The sequence below is a fragment of the Formica exsecta genome, unplaced genomic scaffold (genome assembly GCF_003651465.1).
Source record: "Formica exsecta isolate Colony F162 unplaced genomic scaffold, ASM365146v1 scaffold37, whole genome shotgun sequence".
Lineage (NCBI taxonomy): Eukaryota > Metazoa > Arthropoda > Insecta > Hymenoptera > Formicidae > Formica > Formica exsecta.
Genome location: NW_021850941.1, coordinates 834,917 through 859,521, shown reverse-complemented (window position 1 = coordinate 859,521; position 24,605 = coordinate 834,917). Strand labels below are relative to the sequence as shown.

Here is a 24,605-nt window from a genome sequence, read left to right as displayed (position 1 = left end):
TACATTATATTATTTCATACAAAAATCGACTAATGAGCAAAGGAAATTTTTATCTTACACGCAAAATTAGAATATTAAAAATGACAGAAAAGTTTTTAAATATTCATTAATTAAAATTTTTTGGGGTTTACATTATATTTGTACAAAACAACAATAAATCGCATTTTAACTTGCTTATTCGCAAAATTCTCGATAATTGAAACTTTCAATAACAGTAATATCTTTGTTTAATTGCGATATATAAACTGCATATCAAATAATATTATGAAATGCTATGAAAATAGTAGTGCGATGAGCTGCAAATTCCTTAATGATTATTGCCAACGAAAGTTGGCGTTGCGCAAATATTTCCGTAAGACCGACGGAAGTTTAAACAATGTCGGGACTATCTCGAAGTCTCGAGCGGAGCGGTGCGGCGCGGAAAATGCCGTGTATGGGCAGCCGAGTATGAACAGACCGCATTCTCGCGGTCAACGAGTAGTGCGGGTCACCGTTTGGTCGGCCAGTGGATACAGTTAAACGACATTGCTCAGCACTCAAGTAATTTTCGTTCTTTTGTACACGGCTAAAACGACGAGTTGGGCTAATCTCTCTTATACACGAATCTCTCGACTCTCTTGCAGTAGATATTTTCCGGTACGATTGATGTGCAATATCTGCTTTCGACTCAAGGCATACAATCCTGCCGCGTCAAATCTAGAAATGGGCAAAAAATCGTTATCTTTTATAGAGATTGACGAGTTTTCCAGTTGAACAAATAATTACTTTATTCAGAAACCAATTTTTTCAATAAGATACGATAGATCAAAGATCAGACCGCGATGCAAATGGCGGTGATAATTGAATTTCCTCTATAATCAATCATCGTAGGGAAAAAAGCTATCAGTCATTTTTCCAAAAAAATTTAATGTTCTTTCCTTTGATGAACAGTTTCGTAAACAGAATAATATACGAGACAAAGGAATGTGATTTGTCTGCATGGTTCTTTCATATAATCCTGTAACACATGGTAACGTACCGCAATTCGTCCTGCGGATTACTCGCGGCGAAGATTAAACTCCGGCCATTGCGTGTACAGTTTTCCTCCGTGTTTGCAAGCCCGTCTGACTGGCAAAAGGGCAAGTTCTGGAAAGTGAACAGCAAGGGCTTTGATACCTTGCTCGAGAAATAATTCACTGTTTCGTTCTGTGAATTGTAAATCCCGACGACAGGCAAACATTCACCGCCATTGCTTGAATGTGAACAGGGCTTAATAATTTATAATCTCTATCAAAGCCGTATATCTCCCTTTTGTGAAAATACCACTCGTTTCTGAGATCTTTGGTTTCATAGGATAGGAGGTGTACGGGAAATGACCTGGGTCGCGAAACTCTGCATATACGACCATCCTCTTCGTGTTTTGTTTCCCTCTTTCGGTCTATCTTCATTACGCGAGGTAATCCCACAGGAACAATACGTTATTCTCTCGCGCGAATACCGTACTAAATACATATATCAAAAAAACTTTTACGGTACTTTATTAACTCGCTTTGTGCCATTATTGAAGTCGTTCATATTTCCGCCGGGCAATCTGTCTGACAAATTCTCTGATAAGTCTCTTTGATAAGGGTTCTAATAATAGAATATGCTGTGTATAGTTTAGTACTCAAGAGTAAGATCATTTTTACACGACGTCTACAGCAGCATAATATTTTAGAAAAACAAAATATTTGAAAAAAATCTGCCATTTATACATATATATTTTGTGTAGATAAATAATCTGATTTATTATAAATAATTAATCTATATGCTATTGTCATGTTTTCTAATTATCTTTTTATTCTTATCGCACATCTAATAGCATTTTACTTAATGCAAAATTTATATATCTTTATCAACGAAAAAGTCCTTTTATATTTAAAATTTTTTTAATAGAGATAATTAATTTTTTTATTGCAAAAAAAAGTAATCAAGGTAATAAAGATTAATCTATCGCATTATTTGCTGTATCTCATTTCAGAGTGGCGGTCAGAATGGTGTATGGACAGTAAGCGTGATTATACTGTCGATTGGCACTTGGGTGGGCAGAGTCGGGCCACGTCCAGCGGATGGGGAGCTCGCACTCCTGACATCGCCACGTGAGCGATTGGAGACCGTTCGGCAGGTTCTTTCCGAGGTGCCTTTGATCGACGGCCACAATGACTTACCATGGAACATCCGCAATTTCCTGCACAATCAACTGGCAGACTTCGAGTTCGACAAGGACTTGCGTCAAATCGCGCCTTGGAGCAAAAGTGCTTGGAGTCAAACCGATCTGGTCAGACTGCGACAAGGCATGGTGGGCGGTCAGGTAATTATTAAATATGATTAAACACAATGTAGCAATCTTGTAATCAAAAACAGATTCATTACACAAACAAAACAATACAGCATTCTTTTTTAAATGATCGGACTTTTAATGATTATTAATCAGATATGAATATTCTCTGAAACAAATGTTTATGGCTGATTTTTTCTTAAAGAGAAATAGAATTTTAAAACTTTTTAATATCCACAACAATAAACAATATTGATAACAAAAATTTGAGTTAATATTTTAATAAAGTATAATTATTATAAAAAATTGACATTAATTGTCGCGCAAAATTCTTTAATATAAATATTTAATTGGACACATTATCATATTTGATAAACTTTTTTAATATTAATTCAGTATTAGCGTTCAATATAATTTAAGGAATGAATTATATTGCTGTGCAATGTAGACGTGCAAATAAGCAATTTAGGATTATCGGTTATTTCCCGATAGCTATGCTAGGGGTGACTGCTAGAGACGGGTTTCGGGTGTCGGCAATATTATGAGCGTGACGGATTGAATGCATCGATTATCGTCGCATACGAGCACTCAAGAGCTCGTTAGGTCTGAATGATGCGAGCATTAAGCGCGTGTCATGCTCGCACATATATATATATATATACACACATTATATATATTACACAATATATATAGTGATTTAATGCGTCTCCTGGCGTACCAGGATATTATCGATACTATTTTTGGTCATATTGGAATTTCGCTAATACATTGCAATTATATCTTGAATGTTATTTTTCTTGAAAATTTAATTTTTCTGAAATAAGATTAAAGATTCTTCAACATGAAGATCATTCATGTTCTGACATTAAGTGAAGTTCTTGTTGTGTGGCTTTAAATTACATTTTTTTGCAAATTTTTTTCTATTATATAATGTATGTCATAAAATGTATTATAAAATATAATATATTTTTTTAGTAAACAATTTATCAACTTAAAAATTCGAAAAGTAAAATAATATACTTAAAAATTTGAAATATGCATTCTACCTTACATCTTCCTTGATATGTTTTTATCACTTCTCTTTAATTATATCAAATAGATGCTAACATAATTCTTTTCGACAATTATTTATGGCATTTTTTTGAAAATAAAATGCAAGAAAGTAAATACTAGTTTGTTTTCTTAGAAAAATTTAAGTATATACGTTACGTAGATTGCCTTTTTTTCAGTTTTGGGCCGCCTACGTGCCATGCGAGTCTCAACATCTTAACGCAGTCCAGTTGACTCTAGAGCAAATAGATCTCATTAAAAGACTCATAGAAAAATATTCTCAGCAGATGCAATTTGCTGCATCATCGAGAGGTGAGTATTGTTCGCCATAATATCAAAAGTAGAACGCCGTTCAATAGAAAGTAATTTGGCGCGATCGACAACTTTATTCAACTCATATTTTTAATTTCTAGAGATTTTGGAGGCTCACGGGCGAGGTAGAATAGCCTCCCTGATTGGAGTGGAGGGTGGGCATAGTCTAGGAAGTAGTTTAGCCGTTTTAAGAACGCTCTACCAGTTGGGTGTACGATATCTCACACTGACACATACTTGCAACACACCGTGGGCGAAAAGTTCGTCGGTAGAAGACGACGACGAAGATGGTAAATTAGACACGAGCTTGAAATCAACATCCTTTTTAGAATTAGCAGAGCCAAAACTTGCAAACTTAATTTTATAAACACTCAGAAGTACTTAAGATATCAAAGAAAAGTTTGGTGAAAATTTAAAATATTTCTGCTTTACATTTTCTTTTTAAATTATATATATATATCAAATTTTATTTCACATCAAATTTATTATAATGATTTGCTATTTAAAGAAGAAATAATTATATTGAAATGAAAATGGATAATATATTATATATATATATTAGCTGTTTTATGTATTAATATTATTTAACTGATTTCAAAAATTTATGTCACAACATTTTTTAATATATTTTCACAAAAAGCATAAAGAATGAAATAACTTTGATATATTTTCCAGGCGGGGGCCTAACGACATTCGGTAAAGCGGTAGTTCAAGAAATGAATAGGCTTGGAATGCTGATAGACCTCAGCCACACTGCGAGGGCGACCATGAGGGATGCTCTGAGGGCCAGTAGAGCGCCGCTCATTTTTTCACACTCCTCAGCGTTCGCCATTTGTAATTCTTCTAGAAATGTGTTATATATATATTCTTACTTACTTTTTTAAATTATCTTTGTTTAAAACTTAAAAAAAAACAGAATTAAAATTCTTCTTGTTATAATATAGTCTTTGAAAAATCAAAATTATGTAAAAATTATCGTAATATAATTTATACTTTTTGTATAAAATTGTTATAAATCCAATAATTTATAGCACCAATATTTGTATAAAAATGATTTTCACGCGCGCGGAAATTGAACTTTCTTGCGTCAAAATTCGCACTTTGTAGTCACAAAGCTAAACTGTTAACGATACAAAAAAAAACAACACAACGAAGATAAAATTCTTTTTGCTTTTTTTATTTTCCTCTTTTTTTCGGACATTCTTACCTGCGAAAGAAGGAAGACGGTAATTATCCCAAGACGATGGCTAAAATTTTAGTAGCAGCATAAAACATTTACTAACGGCAATTTCGTTCTCTATTGTCGAGTTTTGTGCCTCATTAAGGAACGCTCGGCTTGCCTCGACTCATTAAGAAGCGAATTACCAAAATCGAAAATTAATGGCACCGAGTCGATGGTATGGAATGCGATATCATGATAACGAGGTCTCCCTTCTCGTCGATTCTATCGATCCCTCTGTCGTTGTATTTGTTCCGTTTCCGGGGCAAAGGCGCAACGAGGTTACAACTTTTCCTATACACCAACGGAAAATTACGTGTTATACGGACTCTCATCGGGCTGGCTTGAAATTCCCGATGCGGCGGCACGAAACACGTTCAAATCATAAAACGTCAGAATTACGGGTTCTTCTTTATATCATCACGTGCTTGTTTCCAGGCTGATAACGGCGGGCTGGTGATGGTCACGTTTTACAATTATTTCGTGAAATGCGGACCTCAAGCCAGTGTCTCGGACGTGGCCGAGCACATATACTACATTAGAAACCTGATCGGCGTGGACCATATCGGAGTCGGCGGGGATTTCGACGGCATCAACAAGTATGTCGAAGACGAAATAAGTCGTTAATTAATGATAGCTTTCGAAATATGTGTCAAATACTGTATCTTTAATCCTCGAACAATTTTCATGTAATAGTGCTTTAATAGTTTTAACCGGATTTCAATTGTCAAACTACAACGTTACAATTATAAAGTTCTTTGGTAGAGAAAGTTGATCTTTTATCTACGGATTAATTTTTAATGAATATTGTTCAGTATAATTGTTTTTGTAGTTGATAAACTATTTAAAAAAAAAATATGACAGATTATACGTGTAAAACGTTTTTCCCTTCATAGAACTCCTCGCGGTCTTGAAGACGTCTCGAGGTATCCCGAACTATTCGCCGAACTTCTCCGTAGCGGCAAATGGAACGTGCTCGACCTAAAGAAAGTCGCCGGCTTGAATTTACTGCGAGTTCTCACACAGGTTAGGGTCGATTAAGGTCTGGGGTACAGTTGTATATGCATGCCACGGCGCGCTCTGACGTGCCTTAATACCATCATAATTCTGTCGTAGCAATGCATGCTTCTACGTCTCACTGTACTACACGCTCGCACAATCTTTCTCAGTCATACCCATAAATTATTCTCCCTAAATACTTGGCAAAAGACACGACTGATGACAACAAATTTTCATCGCGCGATGTGCTCATCATTATTATTTCTCTCTTGCTACTCTGTAATAATCTTTAACAAGAAAAAACAGAAACAATATATTTTTTAAATAATTCTAAATTACTTTTATAAAAAAGATTATATTAACATTATATTTTCTTTATACATTATTCTAATATTATACTACAATAATTAATATTAATACTGTTGCATCAGGTAGAACGTGTGAGGGATGACATGAGGACAGCTGGAATTACGCCGTCCGAGGAATATCTTTCAGATTCGCCGGATGCGATTGGTAATTGCGCTCTGGATATTAATTCCGTGCAAAGGGTCATGGAAGTCTGATCGATCGATTATTCAACGACATGCGAATTAATCTTACGTGTCCACGGTCGTTGCGCGTAAATTGGTATGGTCAAGTCCAACCACAACCGAGCACGACAGCGCCGTCTCAAAGCGAAAATTCAATTATCTCGATTACATTGCGACCTGTATGCTCACAAAAGTTCTCGTACGCGGATGCTCAATTAAACATCGTCGACATTTGCAAAGGCTCAAAATAAACCTACCTCGATACCTGTCTTACGAAGGCGACGAGCAACGTGTATCGATTATGTTTTATTTAAAAGAAATACCGCACTCTCATGCGAGCGATATAATAAGATATAGTCAGAGAGATTACACTATCAGTAAATAATTCTAATTATTAGCAAGGGTTTAGTATAAACTTTCGTAGTCTTTTGTGTCTAAAATCAAACGTAGATTTAATAATCCAATAGTGATTATTATTTAACTGGATATAATTCTTTTCCAATGCGATACTGTGAGCTTAAATCATGCCTTTTTTATTAGCGGCTACAGCTATAAAAATTGCAATGTAGATCATTGTGAAATAATCTGCTCGTCGCCGTAAATTACCCGTAACACACAGACTGTCTTTTCTACGATTCAGTACCAGTACCGGTATGAATCGTTAACATGCTGATCATTTTACTTTAAGATCTTTACTATTCTGCTATGAACATTTTCACGATCATGTAAATATCTGACAATGAACGATATGCGGAAGGCCATCCCATATTTGCGTAAAGAGAAAGCGTCATCACGACTGAACTTTCTGAACTTTGATGTCTTCCTCTCTTGGAAACGATCGTAATATGTGTGTGAAACTATGAACTCTGGCTGTATACCTTTCAACGTCTTCCTTCCCCTCGTTGCACCAACAAAAACACGTACTTTATAAGGTGCTTATAAAAGGAGTGTTTATAGGAGTCGACGTCGTGTTTCTACGAGCAGCTTATAAAAATTAACAGAATTCTCCGAATCTCTCTTGCATATGTATTTAATTACAGTAGCTTAATTTTAAAATCTATTTCTATTTAACAAATCACACTATATTATGTTAAAGATTTTATTTATATTTATATATTTCTATACAAAATATAAATATTTTCTATATAACACAATTTTAGAACCTATTTTTGTTTAACAAATCACATATTATTTAAGAAAATTTATTTTTACATAAAACTCTAATTGTGATGTCATTATCTTTAAAATATCTAAAATATCTTGTCGCACATATTTTTTAATGTTTACAGGATTGTATTTTTATAAATTTTAATTTTTGAATCAGTTAAATGACTACAATTTAGAATTAATATATAAAAATTGCTGTCTAGCATTTGAATATTCAACCTTTTCTTGCAATTGTTTTATTATTTTGAAGTATAATTTATTATAAAATTATGAATGTAATTTAGGACATCAGCATACCAACATTATCGTCTCAACAATTCTCCGAAAATCATGAAGATATTAAGAACGCAATATTTGTAAATGATTGAAATCGCCGATGAATGAATTATCTATTTCCGTATCTGTTAGTATTAAACTCAAACTTGCACATATCAAAGTCTCAACTATTCGTATTTTGTACAGCGAGAGTTATTCTAGTTTTTCACAAATTTCGCTTCGTACAATAACGCTCGGAGTGATATTCATTAAATCATCAAGAGACACGTAGAATCCGATATATATATATATTGCTCGCAGTGACAGGTGTCGACGAGTACATAATTGATACGAACGTACGTGTTTTTCGACGGATTATATCGAATGTTGTGATCCACCGTTGAAGCGCCGCTCGGTAGTCTTCTTGATCAAAGCATCATCTAAAGTCTTTGACGGGACGTTTGAGATTGCCTGAAACGATTGGCGAATGACGGACAAAGTTGTTTCTTCGTCAATTTGTTCCTGGTAATCTTCACATATCGCCGTCCACCTATCTGTGTCTTGTGTGCACTTATTATATAATTCGCGCAGGACGAACCCTCGATTGGAATCGTGTGTGAGGAATCGAGTCGGAGACTCGATACAAGGAATTAATCAACTTGCGCGGATTATACCTCACTCCGCCATTGGAGGTAGGCGATAAATTCTAGGATATCAAAAGTTCCGTTGTATCTCTCGAATGAATTCTATATGAATAAATGTTTCTATTGTAAGTATTCGTTATATTTCTTTCTTTCCGATACATGTATAGGACAAAATATTTAATAAGATAATATGGTGATTTTCAATTCTGAATATAGAGAACGTGTACACATTTAATATTCTTATATTATTAAAGAAAAGATTTTATATTATATTTGCATTATTTCTGTCTATATCAGAAAGAGCATAGTTTATTGAATAAGTTATATATATGCATCAAATAGAAGATATACAGAAACTATGTAAAATAAATTTAATTTTATTGGCCAATTGCGATATTCTCTTACAAAAAAACGACGTATCATACATATCTCCTTAATAACGTATAATAATTACATAATGGAATGATGATCAATGCGATAATGTAAAAAAAACAATGATATTATTTTATATATATATACAAAGTAAAAAATATTCGATAGGCACAATCGCTAACCGTTAATATGGCTAAAACTTATATTTAATGTCGAAATGAAGAGGATGTTATTTACAGACGATTCACAAGGTACACATGATCTGCGCTGACTGATACTTCAACACATCAGAGACGATCTCAACCACTGTAAGCAATTAAATATTTTTAGTTCATATATATAAGCATAAAAAATAGATATTATATTCTTCATAAAACTTCTATGCACCTCTGACAAACTTAATTTTATCGTTCCATTTTGTAAAGGATCCTTGCTCTCGAAAATTCCTAAGTAAAAATAATTTTCATTAGTACGAATTATCTGACAGCGTATATGAATGAATCAGCTTATATACGACTAAAAGCTTCTTTCTGTCGTCCAACGTACCAAATGCGTCGCTCAAATGTAATATCGCCGAAACGAAATCGCCGAATCGAAGAGTCCCATCTTTCCTCATGTATCGAAGAATCAAGATGGATAATACGTCCGTGTTTAATTGAAAACCTAAGATAGAGAAGCCTTCGTTGTATACGGGCGAATAAAATAGAATGTGTTTTTCTCCACATACAGCACTAGTATATATTACATTTTTCTCATACGTACCAACTTCCAACAGTGCATCTCGCAATCTCTCCGCCTTGAGTATACCCGTCTTTTCCTTCGTATGATTCTTAAAAGCAGCTTGCCAATACTTCAAACTACACATAAGATCTTTAAAGTCGTTGAACTTTAGTCGGCCGCTTCCAGAGCTCTGTTTATCGACGTAAAAAATGTAAGGAAAAAATATCACTATTACGTATCTTACTATTCAAATATGTAAATCAATAGAAGAAATTTTTTATCTAAGATTCTAATAAAATATACTCGATCTGTATACTCATTTTATTTAATTATTTAAACATACAATTACGTTTTAACAATATCAAATATTGTATTGATTAAATGTAAAACCACAGATAAATCACACATTTACATTTGATAGTAGTTGAGAGAAATGTTTGAAACCAATTGAAAATGCATTCTAAGAAATTAAATTTTTTTATCGAAAGGATACATCCATAGTGAGTACTACTTGTCGGCACACTTCCATACAGGCACAGCTTTTGATGTAATCTGAAAATTGAAGAGGAAATACTTATCTGGATTGACATTGTATATCATTTCAGTGCATTTTGCTAAAAAGACTTTCTATACATATATATTAGAATGGAGAAACGATGAATTGCGTACCATTTGGTAAACAGGCTTCTAGAAGCTCCTGCAATTCAAAGGCGTTTACGGTTCTGTGTTCGTCGGCAAGCTGTAAAAACACGGCTTCGTATTGAGAAAAACCTTTGCCTTCAAGTGGAGGAGCCTTAACAATTGCCGATTTCATTAAAGATGGTGGCGTGTCTAATAATCTAAAACATCAAAAAATAGTATATGAATATAAAGCAAAATTTTATCAATCATTTCTTAATTCTAAACGTAAAACTTATTTAAACTTAATAATTGAAGAACGTGAAATTTTATGCATTTCAAATTTTAAATATAAAATATTTAACGATAAAATATATATACTATATAACTACAAAAATTTTAAAGAAGAAAAAGAGAAAAATTTATCGAAAATACTCAGATAAAAATAATGAATTATTTTGCCGATAAAATTTTCGATTTATTACGTTTCACAAAAGAGTACATGCTTCGGAGAGACGATTTAATGCGTTCTTTGAAATATGGTCGAAAGAAGATGTTAAAACCATAATTGAAGGTGAACGAGAGTCGTATAACATATGCTTGCATGAGTTAATGTATGCTGTACATTAAATGCACAGACGCGACCATACGATCCTTTGTGCGCGCATATATATATGACATCGGTAAATGCACATGTACCTACTTGAGTTTTAGAGGCTTACTACTGTAGACTCGTAACGTAAAACTCGTTTCTTGAGTTGGCTCGAAGGTCGTAGGTACCAACAAGTAACCACCCTGCTCGAGCTGACACCTGTGGCTCACCTGCCGACTATTCGTATACTGGGAATTAACTAAGGACTTATTCTTCTTAAAAAACTGTTTGTTTATCGACTCGGTGTTGTTCTTCGGCAGCGTGTATGCTGTGAAGCCAATCACCTTAAAACGGCGAAAGTTTGATGAATTTGTCTGATAAGGAACACGTTAACCGCACGATTCTCGTAAATAAAGATCCTTACTTTTGGCTCCATGATAGAATGCTGATTCAACGAAACGATCACTTCTTCCATCTCACTTAAAATAAGATGCAATTGTGGATTTATATGGAAAGTTTCTATAAACAAAATATTATTATACATATTTTATCTATGTATATTATATGTATACACAAATTGCATTAAATTTAAAATAAAAAAAATAATTATCAATCAAACCTTGATTATTTCGACATCCTCCTGCAGTGACGCCTCTTCTCCAGCTTCCTTGATACAATTTCATTTGCCAAGTGTGCTTGCTATGTAACGATGGCTCGTCTCTCGAAGTTTCAGAATCTAGATGCACTACTTCCAGATGAGTGAATGTCTTAACGAAATCGGAATATGATATCCTGGAAATCGTAACATAATATATAATTGATATTTTATAGAAAACTCAGAGTCTATACATAAAAATTTAATTTACATTTCAGGAATCTACTCGAGAGATGGTATCTAATACAAAATTTTTGCAAATATATCTTAATTAAAAGATGACATATATAAATTCTTTATATCTTGCAACATATCTCTCTCTCTCTCTATCTCTCCCTCTCTTTAATCAATCTTCTGATATTATATTATTTGCGATATATGTTATAACTTATGAATTATAATGCTTTATTTATTTACCAAAATTCTCCTTCAGCCATATTTCTTACAGCTAATCGTTCTCTTTCCATTACAGGTACTTCGTCCCATTCCAGGCCACCTCTTGCCCAGGCACCAACATATTCTCCACCAGGTCCAAGAGGATTTCTCAATTTTACTAATTGCACTGCTTCCCCTCCGAATGTTTCCACCTATACAGCATCAGGATCATATAACATTCTTTCTCAAATATCTTTTATTGTTGCTCTTATTGCTTCTATAATTTATGTTGATGAAGAATACGATTGTTGTCAATATACTAACCCTCTCAATAGCATATAATCTATAATTGATTCCCATTTGTATGCCATTAGCAAGCTTCTCCGTGCTGGCACGTATCTACGATAAAAATACGCGTGAGCAAAGTATTGAGAAGAACCTGCTCCATATTTGAAACGCCTTTTACCTGTTGCTGTTGATTATTATTTACTGTACATGTGATGAGAGATGTCATGTCCAGAAGTTTCGATAATGCTCGTCCGCAAGCTGTGGGATCTTGACGAATCGCGATGCTTTCGGTAATACCACCTGTGAGATCAGACAAGCCATCCAATAATGTGCCGTATTTGAGCGCCTCATAAGAACCGTGAAGTCTGAAAATAATTAATATGATATCAAAATTATTTTATATGTTGAAATATAGCGACAATTTGTGTCATTTGCAACGCTAGTAATCATTATAAGTAACTGTAATTTCACGTCAGAACTTACATATCCAGTAATCTAAAGAATATTAAATGTTCTCGCTATAGAAAAAACATTTTTAAATAATAATCTAAATCTTGAGATTAAATATTTATAGAATATCTATAATTGTGTGTCTTATAACAATTAACACTATACCAAGAATTTGCCAAACAGCTTATAGTTCATAATTAATCATCCCTTTTCAGATGTGCTACTTATTGTTAGACCACCTAAGACGTAAGAGTTATAAATGATTGGATACATAAATAAATTACAGAAAAATATTTGTCGATTTCCAGTAATGAATGATGTGCATTAATCATAATAAAATTGCCATCGTTTATCAAACATGAATATATCGTGACGGTAAGATTGATTGGTACCTTCTCACACTACTACATTAGTACTATGGAGAAAACGCGATGTGGACTTTCTTAATCGCTGGATAAGGGAAAGCGGATGGGTAGAATTTTTTTTCATCTATGACCTCCTGATGACAACGTACACTACTATAGACTAGACTAGGCTATATAGACTATTCTACAAATACCGCTTTCATCAAATCAATCTTCGGTAAATCGGTGTCTAAATATGGCGATATCGCATTCACAGACTTTAAACTAAAAATGATCGTTGATGCAAAATTTTATCTAGAAAACTGGTAACATAATTTCTTTATTATTATATTATAAATCTTTCCAGGAAATGTCTAACGTAATTTAATTAATCAATGATTAAATATGATATTGTCACAATTGAAGACATTCATAAAAGTGTAACTCATATATATATAATATTATTTGCGATATATGTTATAACTTATGAATTATAATGCTTTATTTATTTACCAAAATTCTCCTTCAGCCATATTTCTTACAGCTAATCGTTCTCTTTCCATTACAGGTACTTCGTCCCATTCCAGGCCACCTCTTGCCCAGGCACCAACATATTCTCCACCAGGTCCAAGAGGATTTCTCAATTTTACTAATTGCACTGCTTCCCCTCCGAATGTTTCCACCTATACAGCATCAGGATCATATAACATTCTTTCTCAAATATCTTTTATTGTTGCTCTTATTGCTTCTATAATTTATGTTGATGAAGAATACGATTGTTGTCAATATACTAACCCTCTCAATAGCATATAATCTATAATTGATTCCCATTTGTATGCCATTAGCAAGCTTCTCCGTGCTGGCACGTATCTACGATAAAAATACGCGTGAGCAAAGTATTGAGAAGAACCTGCTCCATATTTGAAACGCCTTTTACCTGTTGCTGTTGATTATTATTTACTGTACATGTGATGAGAGATGTCATGTCCAGAAGTTTCGATAATGCTCGTCCGCAAGCTGTGGGATCTTGACGAATCGCGATGCTTTCGGTAATACCACCTGTGAGATCAGACAAGCCATCCAATAATGTGCCGTATTTGAGCGCCTCATAAGAACCGTGAAGTCTGAAAATAATTAATATGATATCAAAATTATTTTATATGTTGAAATATAGCGACAATTTGTGTCATTTGCAACGCTAGTAATCATTATAAGTAACTGTAATTTCACGTCAGAACTTACATATCCAGTAATCTAAAGAATATTAAATGTTCTCGCTATAGAAAAAACATTTTTAAATAATAATCTAAATCTTGAGATTAAATATTTATAGAATATCTATAATTGTGTGTCTTATAACAATTAACACTATACCAAGAATTTGCCAAACAGCTTATAGTTCATAATTAATCATCCCTTTTCAGATGTGCTACTTATTGTTAGACCACCTAAGACGTAAGAGTTATAAATGATTTACAACATAAATAAATTACAGAAAAATATTTGTCGATTTCCAGTAATGAATGATGTGCATTAATCATAATAAAATTGCCATCGTTTATCAAACATGAATGTATCGTGACGGTAAGATTGATTGGTACCTTCTCACACTACTACATTAGTACTATGGAGAAAACGCGATGTGGACTTTCTTAATCGCTGGATAAGGGAAAGCGGATGGGTAGAATTTTTTTTCATCTATGACCTCCTGATGACAACGTACACTACTATAGACTAGACTAGGCTATATAGACTATTCTACAAATACCGCTTTCATCAAATCAATCTTCGGTAAATCGGTGTCTAAATATGGCGATATCGCATTCACAGACTTTAAACTAAAAATGATCGTTGATGCAAAATTTTATCTAGAAAACTGGTAACATAATTTCTTTATTATTATATTATAAATCTTTCCAGGAAATGTCTAACGTAATTTAATTAATCAATGATTAAATATGATATTGTCACAATTGAAGACATTCATAAAAGTGTAACTCATATATATATATATATACACATTCAATTAGAAACAATATTCAGTGAAATTTCTCGGTTCTTATTTTCATATTTATGGCAAACTTAAAATATATCTCGATATGCTAGACACTGTTAGATATTATTTTTATTTTACATATATAGTTGTATTTAATGTACTATCACGATTCTTATAATAGACACTAAAAAGAGCATACTTTTTTCTTCTAATGAAGAAAAACCTAGTAGAAAAAAATAGATGTATCTTTCTCTAAAGAAGTATATATAATAGATATTTCTCGATACAATGAATATACTTGTACTAAAGCATAAATGCAGGATCAATCTTCCATGCAGAAAAAATCCGAAGAAGAAATATAATTTTATTGATTTTTTACAATCGCAATAACTTAACGATAACGAAACTTTGATATAAAATCCGATGAAAAACGAGGTAATTGATATTTAATGCGAGATCATTCCTGACCTATACAAAATGCGCAAATAAAGAAAAGAATAAGACGGTAAAAAAGAGTAAGAAAATGGTCATAAATCAGTCGAAACTCGGCAGAAACAAAGCAGTCGAAACTCGGAATATAATCAAGGAACTAGAGACGATATTATCTTCCTTGCATGTGCCGTTCCTGCAGGAATTAGCATTCCGGAGATAACGGGGCTCGCGCAGCTCGCGCTTCCTTCCAGACATCGTCAACGCCTCTTCTTTATTAACACGCGTGCGGTTTGCGCGCAATTCGAGTCAATCTGGAAACCGTAACCATTCACACGCGTGATCGTGGCGTGTTACTTGGACATTTTCCCAAGAAAAATATACGTAACACCCAGGGAAGAAAGATTCTGATCATACAAGTGAATCGGTATTACACACACACAACTCGCTTTTCTTTATCTCATAAAACTAAAATCAGTCCGCAAAGTTTGTTATCCAAATGATTAATCGTATATCAATAATTTAAAGAAAATAATTTCTGAATGATTGATCAGAGTTATATCAATCATGGTAATTAATCGTTAAACTTGGACAGAAATATGATAAAAAATAAATATATGTAATAAATATACAGGATAAAATATAATTGCTATATTTAATGTGAAACAAGATAAAGATATAATTACTATATAAACTTTCTATAAACTTTCTATAAATATTATGCAATAAATTTATAATAATTAAATACATTAAAAGATCAAAGAGATAAACAAAAAATTCAAAGATAAAAAATCTCTGAATTTTCTACGAAATCTGAAGATATACGAGAATTTTTTATAATCTTTATTTATATCCTTAAATACAATTGCAATTAATGTAATCACGATTAAATCCTGATCTATAATTTAAATTGATGATCTAAACTTATGGAATCATCAATTAAGAATCACTAATCTAACTAAACTTTGCGTTTGGTTTGATACGAATCTGAAGTGCATATCATCGCATGCGCCGCTAATTGCTGCTCAACAAGTGTTCACCTTTGGCAAATGTAAAGAATCAACATGAACAAGATATGAACAATTTCCGTAGAGAGGTCATCGTACCTTTGACTCCAAGGCTCTACACCGCGGCCGCAATATAACTCTACTGCTGTCACTTTGTTACTCAACGCTTAGCAGCACGCTTGCCCGTTGATGCACTTCCGTTCCGCGTTTATCTAACGGAGCGACGCAGTCGCACGCATGTATGCAACGTCATTGTCACGTTACTCCGCTCCATTACCAATCACTACGTCATCATTGTCGATCGTTTTCCGTTGTTACTACATACTATCTTACTCTCAGTAGATCCTCAAGATTGTTGCATGACTAGATAATGATGTATAAAATTGATAACCTTTTGCTCACACGAAAGTAAAGCTTACAATGAAGCTTAGATATAATCTATTTTCTTTTTATGCGCTTTATTTATTATTATTTATATAACAATATGTGTACAATATTTTAAATCTTTAATAATTACTTTGCTTTCTTTTCTTCCTGAAAAGTTTGAAATATCTCAGAATTTATATTATTATATTTATAAATACATATATTTAAATAAATAAATTATATAAAATAATTGAGAGAGAAGAGAGAGCCTATGTATAATAATTGCATTAACACTTATATGTGAAAAATAGTGCGCGGCGAAATATTAAAAATCGCTTGACGCAGGTGCGTAAATGAGAAATAGTATAATAATTAAATACAGGAAGCACGATACTCTCTTGTACTCTCTTGATAAAAAAATAATAGCGAAATGTTGATCGACCGGTTACAACCATATCTTCGATCGAGATGAATATTGCTAATCGGAGAAGTCGTATTACGCGTTTTGCGGCACCAAACGGCGTTTTTTTACCCGCGATTACGAGTTTTATTTCTCGATCGACAGCCTTTCGCTTACGCACGCTATTGGCCGGCCGGACCAATCTCGGTCTATTTTCCCTTACATAAGTACCAACGTATCTCTGTCGCGTATAGAAAGCGGCGATCGTGAAGTGACTCGACTCTCTCAGTTAATCTAGCGTGCATGACTCGTGATTTTAACACACGAACATGCGAACAGCGAACAGATTTTAATGATATCGAGTTTCGAACGGACTAAATGGAATCGTAATCGGCTCCGCCATCCAGCGAGCATCCACCTTCGGGATTATCGGCCTGTGTTTTCGCGGTTGTTTCGCGCTCGTGCGGATACGACTGCGTGGACTGTGGTCACCGGTGCACTGACCTCCGATCCATTGCTGGCAACCGGCGATACCGACTACTTGCCGAGTGAAAGTATCGGAGCCTGTGCTTGCCTACAGCGTACCGCGTGTACGCGAGTCACGCATGTCCAGCATGTACGGTCCAATATATCTCGACGCTGTCTGATTTCTTTTCAGGTCGAGTATCCTTAAATTGAAAAGCCGATGAAATATCTATCGAGAACCGCTATGGAAATTTGCTACTACGTGTATATTAAACACATTAATAATTTAATGCGTGAATTGAATTCTTTTCATATAGATAAATTTTTACAAAAATAAAATCTTATATATAGAAAAAGTAAATGTGAAATGAAATCTATGATATGATAACTTCAATTTTCCATTTCATGAATATGTTTGTGCAATTTATGATATTTTCTAATATGACAATACTTTCTAGCGAATAAAATGTATGAACGAACAAAGTGAGAAACATGAGCCTAGCAAGATCCAAGAAGCGCCAGGCGGTTTTCTAATGGAAATCGACGAGAAGGCACGTTGCGCATACTTTGCTTGTGTATTGGCATGCGAAGAAGCTTTCTAACCGATTTTCAATGCCGCTACTGATTTAATAAAGCCGATTTTTCTGGATCAGTCGAATTTTACAACGCGAGGTCATCACGATAGAGAAAAGGTCAGCGAAACAAACCTCTTTCTCTTTTTTCTTCTTCTATGATTTCTATATCTTTCGACCGATACATAAATGTGTCTCTTATTGAGATATTTATTGTCCCATGACCACGATGTGACACTATTGCGGAATTAATTCATCGCCGCAAGAGCGATACATATATATATATATAACATCTATTCGAAAGAGTGATAACAATACAATTATTATATTATATTAAATAAGTCTCCGATATAAATATAATATTTGCTGAGAAAACAACATTTATTTTATATTTTAATAATCTATATCTGATCTGATCTATAGCTGATCTGTTTTGCAACGCTGCGCGAATAGTTGCGTAAAAATCTAATGCAGCTCACAAGTGTATAAAAGTTTATGTCATCAATGGGCGCGTTTAGCAATTAGTACAATCAACTCCGATAATTTAACACGTAGTTACGAGACACCCTAAGCAAGGATATTACACTGTGACTGTATTATTCAAGTAATCGCCCGCACAAACCCATATAACTATTATTCCATACTGTAATCACTAGAATTATGTCGTATAATTTTTCACCGTAAAAACTACCAGGCATACGCGTGATGCGGTATTTTCTGACACTCGCATACGCTGCATGATAAATATTATTGCGCTAAATTTATCACGCGTGCATAACTCTTTCCTGCGAGTAGATATTACAACATGTGTGTAGGATCACTCATAATATTCCATCATCGCGCAATCATCATCGTAATCGTAATTACGATCGGCGCTCGCAGTAGGAAATCATATTACTGCATGTAGAATTATTTCACCAACTTTTCAAGTTGCTTTGAATCGGAGTTACATCATTAATTAGCGGCTGTACATTCCAATACTGACGAGCGGAAGTCGTCGGGAATCTGCAGCATGCAATCAATTATTAATGAGTCGCGACCTCGATGCATCTTCGTGGTTAGCGTAACGATACGTACAAAAATAGAATAAATATCAACCGCTTTATTTATGTTTTATACCATTTAGGATAATCGGAATATAAAATTAGAAATATACTAGTTATTAATAAGAAATTTATACACTATATAAGAAAAATAAAATAATAAACTTTTAGATTCTTCTATTTTAAATTTAATATAAAATAATGCATAACAATATGTTTATAAAAATAATTTTGGGTAAGAAAGTTTACATAGTTAATGCATGCATATCTCTTGAAAAGATGATAATTTTTTCCGCTTGAAACCCGTCATTGTCTTGTTCTGCTTTCTCCAAGAAAACAAGCGCAGCCACGTCAATCTTTCGTTACGCACGTGTATGCAGTGTTATGACGCAAAAGTGGCGCGTTTGATGATGAAATTATAGCAAAGTGCGTTCACGGTTGTTGACCAAGAGCACATATCATGTCTATCAATATAGTGTTTTATTAGACACCGAGAGATCTATGCGTGGATCAATGTTATTTAGATAAATATTATATCCTTAGCGTGCTTTTTATAGAAAGCAGCAAAGTTCTTTTCTATTTCAGGTAGTTACGTACGCATGATCTTCCTCGAGCGTAACCAAAACACATATTCATAAAGTTAATTATTATTTAAATAGGCAGAGTGTAAAACCTGCATTAAGTTGTACTCATTAAAGAGACTTGTTAATATCTTCTATTTAATAATTGCCTGATTTTCAACAACAACATAAATGCTTAGTTTGTAAATTTATTACGTGTAAAAACACAAATAGAATTTTAAAAATATTATTTAAATATTCAATTCGCGCGTGCAATATCTACAGAAATCCATATAGTTTGATTCAACAAAAACATGATTTATAATTGTTTATGATTAATATATATATAGCAAATATTTTATATTACTATAGATTTATTTGTAGAATTTTTTGGGATAAATATAGATTATAGAGTTGAAAATAATATATATCCATATTTTGTGATTATATTTGTATATGTCCCCCCTCCCCCATGTATGCGCGTGTGATAGAAAAAAATTATCCTTTATTTTATTGAAATAAATAACTGTTATTATCTAAAGATAATAGACAATCAAATCAAAATAAGTATATTAAAGAAGCATATGCAGAAATTGCTTGATGTTTGTTTTTCAATCGTTGTTTATTTTTTTGGTTTTCTTTTATCCAGCGAGGGACAAAATTATCTTTCTTTTCAACGCCACCACCTTGCAAGCAGTTTCGAGAGCAATGTCCAAGTGGGGTCCATACTCGTGATGGTGCAAGAAATCGAGAAAGATAAAGAGAGAAAGAGAGAGAAAAAAGAAGGAAAGAAAGAAAAACATAGGATGCGTGCAAGTCGGGGATAACGAGAGAAAGGAGACGGTAAAGAGTAGGGGGTCATCAGAGGAAGATTAAGAAGAGGAGCAAGGACCTCCGGCAGAACCGGTCATCGTCGTTCGTCCGTTCGCGTAAACTCATCTTCCATCTCGTGGCGAGAGATCGCGCGCCTCGATTACTCGGCCTCGCGAGATGAAGTCGCGGGACGAAGTTCCTGTCCGTCCCTTGGACGGACGCTCGACTTCTGCTTGCTGCTCTTCGCTTCGCTTTTCAACTTGCGCGACGAGCGAGGCATATACCGTTCGTCCTTGTGATGCATTCTGCATTATTATGAGTTTGATACGTGCTAAATATTGTTTCTCAATAGTCGTGCCAGCTCATTTCGAACATAATTATACAAATCCGTACGAAAAATTCTCTCAAACTGTCAGTTATATTTTTATCGCAAATCCTTTTTTTTCATTTATTTCATTTTGTACAATTAATAATAATATACAATTTCATTATTTATAGATGCATTAATACATCTTTTATCTCGAGAATATTGTTTTGTCAGTTCAGCTCCTTATATGATATCATTATCAATCCAACGCGCTTAAAGTTTAACCAAGTTTAAAACAGCCTCTCGGAGCAAGCTAGCCGGCGCCAGCCTGTCGGTTTATCCGCACTCGCAATCTCATGTATACATGTATACTACACCCGCGGCAATGGCGATCGAGGTTCATCGATCGAACGCACCGAGGTCGATCTTCGCGCGCGAATTCACCTTGAACAGCCACCTGGTGAACGCCTACGCCGCCCACGGCAGTTTGCCATTCGTTTCAAAGTGGTTCGAAAACTATCTCTGGCATAGGAACATAATGCACGTATCTCGTCTTTCCATGTTCTCGATCTTACGCGAAGCAAGATCTAAGATTATGGATCGACGAACATCATAACTTGTTGTCTAAATTGGATAATTAGAAAATTTTGCTTGTATCAATGCTATCTGTATTTTCTTATCACAAAGTCATTTAAAAAGCATGTTGGAAGAGATCTTCTGTGTATATATCAATATCAAGTAAAAGATATAATTTGTGTATTAATTCAAAAATTGAAAGAGCTTAATGCCACACATAATCGCACAATTCATCGACTCATCTCATCTGTTTTATTTAGATTAATAAAATTCTCTGTTTTTAGAGATAAGATCTTTCTGGTTTATATCTATCCGCAGATTTATCTGTCTATGAAGTTTAAACGTAAAAAAAAACGATCAAGAAAAACTCACTTGGCGTACGCTTTTTCCAACAGCGCCGGCCAGAATTGATCGCTATGGCGACTCTGCACAAAGGCCAGTCTTCCATGAACCGCCGGTAATCTATCGTCGACGAGAACTTCCACCCACGCGCCGCACCACCACAATCGAAACCTAAACACCCCGGCGTATTCTGCGGTCGGCGAGCCCGGCGGTTCTCCACCGCTGCCGAAACCTTGGTCGGCTGGTACTACCCTGTAGAATAGACCCTTGCTAAGGTGCAGCACGCCCAAACACGACACCAGCCACTTATCACCTGTTAACAAAGAGATGATATTTTGGTAAAAGTTCTATTCGTAAAATCTACATAAATGTTCTCCAAACAAGGAATTTGGTCTTAAGAAATTTTTAAGTAGAAAGAGAGAGAAAGAGAGAGAGAGAGAGAGAGAGAGAGAGAGAAGTTATTCAAATTATTCAAATTGTATAGTATGTTAACGGCAAATGCTTTCTTACGGCTAATTTTTTCTTGTATTTTATATATTTAGTAATTTTAACAGAAATTCAATATCTTATAAGAAATGTAAACATCACATAAGATTTTGTAAATTAAATATTATATAAATATATAAAAAAAATTCAAAATGTTTGATTTCCTATCCTCGAGTGTTCTTGATAGAAATCGAGAAGTTTAAGCGTAATATTTTATTTAGTCAACGCTAAATCAGCGCTACATATTTGCTACTTCATTCTGATCCTATTCCAGCATTTATAATCGCGAAAAAATCACTTTAACGTTTGATACGATACGTAACATTTAGTAAGTGTTACTATTTTCAGGATATAGCAATTAATAGCACAATAAATTTTCGAGTAAACTATGTGTTCAAGTATCTAGCACAAACGCACAACTTTCTAATTTAATTAACATACGTAGAGTTTCCTAAATAAATGTATCACGTGTTAGATTTATCAAAGAATCTGATTAAGATAAAAATTTCGATTATAATTATATTGTTAAAATTATCCTAATTAGTTTTAATTGCAAATATTATTTATTTTAATATATATTTCATATTAAATTATATGTATTTAATCATAATGTAACATTCGTGAGTTTAAGAAATAACGCTAACTATAACTGTTTTCTTAATTATTTAATTGGCAGCATCTATGACAAGTGCAATTATTACACACGTACAGCTAATATGCAACATAGAAATACCAATGTTTTTACGTCATTATGATGCTTTTTTTTTGCTTACAGACATTAATCTTTTAAGATATTTGCAAATGACTTAAAAAAACATTTAGACTTTTTTACTTCGGTAATACATGTTATAAAAAAACTTGTTCAACCATTATTGATATTGTTATTTTATATATGTTTATTAACACAAAAAATTCTAAACATTTATACATAGCAATTTTCGAAGCAACAGAAAAAAAATATATATATATATTCTACATATCTTTATTTACCAGAATCGCACAAAAAAGAAATATAACAACTTCGACCTATATGGCTCGTAAAAATGGCTACTGTTACCTCTTATGTTCGTCAAAAGTGATGGAAGTAATTGCAGGATTCATGAGATCTTTCAACCGTAAATGAGAATCTCCAGCTTTCTTTGAGTCGCGAAATCGAGTTATCGTGTCATTAAAGATCGGTTATTTTTGCTGATTTTGAAGACTTCAAATCTTTAACAAGTGACACACACATTTCAAGTCTTTCTTAAAATATACAATTATATATTCAGCGCAAATATCGGAATACTTTGACAAGAACTGATTCCACAAAAGCAAAAAAAAAAATATTTTACATATGTTATATAAATATAAATCTATTAAAAGGTATATGATATTACAATATTATTTAAAACATTGTAATAAAATATATGTTTAGAATATAAAAATATATTATTTGCTTTGTTATTATAGAAGAAAGAAAAATATATAATAAAACATAAATTTAACTTTCTTGAAATAAATGTCTTGATAATATAATCGACACTTTTCGTAAGAAAAATATATATTTTTTTTCAGCATTTTATATTATTAAATCGTTGCTTATAAACAATTATAAATGTTCTATCGAGTTTCAAATAACAATCGACTATGGAGATTTAATATTTGATTACCAATCCGTGGTAGTGAACTCACGTAACCTTTCGTCGCGCAAGAAGAAAAGGAGTTAGGAAGAAGCCAAGGTTTTCAAACACGTGCAAGAACACAACGTATCATTATGTCTATCGAGGGGATTCCGTACTGTCGGATAAGAAGAAAAGGCAAAAGCGGAACGACCAGTTTTGTCGTTTGTGGGTGCCTTTCATGCATCGTTTATTTATGCACAGATTTAAACTTTAGTAATGTTTTTCGAATATATTTTCCATTTTTACATCTCATTCTTCTGTGTTCTCGAATCTTTTGAATCACAAATATATTTGCTATAATTATACTAACTATAATTATTTTTTACAGCTAACTTACCCATCTTTCCGGGAATGACATCGAATTGAGCCGGCGCATCGCTGACGAAGATGGGTCGATTGCACAATTCCTGAAACAAAGAAGGTAATCATTATGTCATTTTATTTCAATTGGTCTCAACAATTATTATATAAAAAAATTGTTTAAGCGGCTATACATTAAAATACATTTTTTTAATATGGAAAAGATATAGACGTGAAACATCAGCTAACAGAATATTAGTATTGAATACGATAATAAAAGCAATAGAGAGAGAAAAAAAGAGAAGAAAAAACTCATTGAATTTATACAAATTTTTTATAATTAAGAAATAATTTAGAATCCGATATAATGTTATTTTATAATTATATTATTAATTA

General features: G+C 33.5%; 2 protein-coding genes across 3 annotated transcripts in view; one reads left to right on the top strand and one right to left on the bottom strand.

The window, feature by feature from the left end:
- Positions 1-8,597, top strand: part of LOC115239266 (dipeptidase 1-like) — a 107,735-nt gene extending 99,138 nt beyond the window's left edge. The window contains exons 2-8 of the mRNA XM_029813705.1: positions 2,000-2,329; positions 3,526-3,658; positions 3,760-3,948; positions 4,334-4,509; positions 5,316-5,476; positions 5,774-5,903; positions 6,308-8,597. Coding sequence (XP_029669565.1) covers positions 2,000-2,329; positions 3,526-3,658; positions 3,760-3,948; positions 4,334-4,509; positions 5,316-5,476; positions 5,774-5,903; positions 6,308-6,439 — 1,251 coding nt within the window. The 3' untranslated portion in view covers positions 6,440-8,597. The remainder of the gene's footprint in view (positions 1-1,999; positions 2,330-3,525; positions 3,659-3,759; positions 3,949-4,333; positions 4,510-5,315; positions 5,477-5,773; positions 5,904-6,307) is intronic.
- Positions 8,598-8,724: 127 nt separating this feature from the next.
- The window catches only part of LOC115239265 (calpain-C), a 32,890-nt gene continuing 17,009 nt past the window's right edge, over positions 8,725-24,605 (bottom strand). The window contains exons 3-16 of one of the 2 annotated variants that reach the window (XM_029813704.1): positions 24,247-24,316; positions 21,793-22,075; positions 13,824-14,010; positions 13,682-13,756; positions 13,400-13,569; positions 11,394-11,566; positions 11,199-11,293; positions 10,886-11,118; positions 10,234-10,403; positions 10,058-10,116; positions 9,607-9,754; positions 9,391-9,507; positions 9,232-9,290; positions 8,725-9,150 (exon numbers count right to left, since the gene is read on the bottom strand). In XM_029813704.1, coding sequence (XP_029669564.1) covers positions 9,124-9,150; positions 9,232-9,290; positions 9,391-9,507; positions 9,607-9,754; positions 10,058-10,116; positions 10,234-10,403; positions 10,886-11,118; positions 11,199-11,293; positions 11,394-11,566; positions 13,400-13,569; positions 13,682-13,756; positions 13,824-14,010; positions 21,793-22,075; positions 24,247-24,316 — 1,866 coding nt within the window. In that variant the 3' untranslated portion in view covers positions 8,725-9,123. Of the gene's footprint in view, positions 9,291-9,390; positions 9,508-9,606; positions 9,755-10,057; positions 10,117-10,233; positions 10,404-10,885; positions 11,119-11,198; positions 11,294-11,393; positions 11,567-13,399; positions 13,570-13,681; positions 13,757-13,823; positions 14,011-21,792; positions 22,076-24,246; positions 24,317-24,605 lie in introns of both variants that reach the window. The other variant, XM_029813703.1, reaches the window with a different exon arrangement.